The following is a 1,610-nucleotide window of genomic DNA, read 5'->3' on the forward strand; positions in this document are numbered from 1 at the left end:
TTTTTTTTTTTTTTTTTTTTTTTTTTTTTTTTTTTATTTATTTATTTATAATTATGATAAGTTTCTCCTACTTTGTTTATAACAGTTTTCATATATATTAAAGAAATATTTGATTTTTTAGTTAAATTCAAAAAATGAAAATAAGCATTTCAATAATTTTTTGAGTTTTTAAATGTTGGTTTTGATTTTATTTAGTCTAAAAAGATATGGCCATAGAAAAGAAAAGAAAAAGGTTATTAAAAACAATATATTTCGTGTCCGAAAATGAAACTAAAAGAGTTTCCTTGGAAGAAATATTAATTGTTATCCGTAAGCAAACGGCACTCTGTTTATGAATTATTGGAGTTTGTATATTGTTTGTTAGATTATTGTTTTTGAAATTATTGAAATGATAATTAATATTTTATTTATTAATTTCTTTACCTAATTCTACTTTTAAATTAAACTTTATTTTTTATATACATTTTTTTTTCCATTTAACAATATGCGAATATTCGAATATCTGACTATGTCTAAGATTTGGATTAAGATTCATAATTTAGATTCAGCCGCTGATATCCTGTCATTCTTCTGTGACATAATCAGAGCACTCATTTTTCGCTTTTAAGAGAAAACTATCCTTATCGACCAACATGAGTCATTTCAACCTTGCCTTACACGTGAATGAGTTTACAGTTCAATCCGTCTAACGAATAAGGAGTGGTTACAGGAGAGTACGTCAGTGAAAGGTGAACAATCATTGACTGTTCAAGATCATTTTGTCTTGCTTTCTTTTACTCTTGCTTGAAGGATTGAATGAATGGCCTCTTCCTGTCAGCTAATGAATTTCTTCTCCCTGAACTATCTCTATCTCTTGAACCTCTTTTTCTCGGTAAAAAAGGAGCGAAAGCTGTGAGACCGATAGGTTACGGAGTTCAGTCTCACCTTTTCATCTTTCTTCTCTTTTGCTTTCATTTTCTTCTTCTTCTTGAACTGTAATAGGTTCTGTCTCATTCATCTTTCTTCTCCCTTCAAACTCTAACTAGTCCTCTCTTCCGGATGTAATGATCCCAGTTTAGCCCTTCCTTGTCGTGGCAAACCAAGTCTGCCTTCTTTTGATTGTTGGGCCCCACACCCATAGATGGAGTTTCTTTGTTCACTAGAATGAGCAGCAGGTTCACTGGAATAAGCGGATTAACCGCACTCTGGGATCGATAAGTGAGTTGGCTTCCCCTTGGTTGGATCCATTGCCAAGTTTGATCTTTCCCCAATGCGGTGCGGTATGGAAGGAATCCCCCCGTGGTTCGATGATTGAGTTATATTTGATGGGCCTTTGGTGGAAATTCTGTTAATGGGCTTTTGTAAGTTCGGCCTTTTGTTTACTGGGCCTCATAAATTTGGGCCTAAAAATATTAAAAAAATATTAGAAATTACGAGGTTCAAGAATGCATATAAATTTGTCAATTAATACATCTATACATCTATATAAGAAATCCTATAATTTTCCGTCAATTTAATTTTAGTTGATGCTATCTCTAATTATAAATCAATATAAAGTTGTTAGGTAGGGATGCACAGATTAATGGATCTAATTTTTTTTTTTTTTTTTTTTTTTTTTTTTTTTTTTTTTT

The 1,610-nt window shown here is 31.3% G+C and overlaps 1 protein-coding gene across 1 annotated transcript in view; it reads right to left on the bottom strand.

Annotated features, from left to right (window-relative positions):
• Positions 1-1,227, bottom strand: part of LOC111447198 (PI-PLC X domain-containing protein At5g67130-like) — a 4,416-nt gene extending 3,189 nt beyond the window's left edge. The window contains exon 1 of the mRNA XM_023086238.1: positions 1,179-1,227. Within this exon, the coding sequence (XP_022942006.1) occupies positions 1,179-1,227 (49 nt within the window). The remainder of the gene's footprint in view (positions 1-1,178) is intronic.
• Between the last annotated feature and the right edge of the window lie 383 nt (positions 1,228-1,610).

The sequence above is a fragment of the Cucurbita moschata genome, unplaced genomic scaffold (assembly GCF_002738365.1).
Source record: "Cucurbita moschata cultivar Rifu unplaced genomic scaffold, Cmos_1.0 Cmo_Scf00009, whole genome shotgun sequence".
Classification (NCBI taxonomy): domain Eukaryota; kingdom Viridiplantae; phylum Streptophyta; class Magnoliopsida; order Cucurbitales; family Cucurbitaceae; genus Cucurbita; species Cucurbita moschata.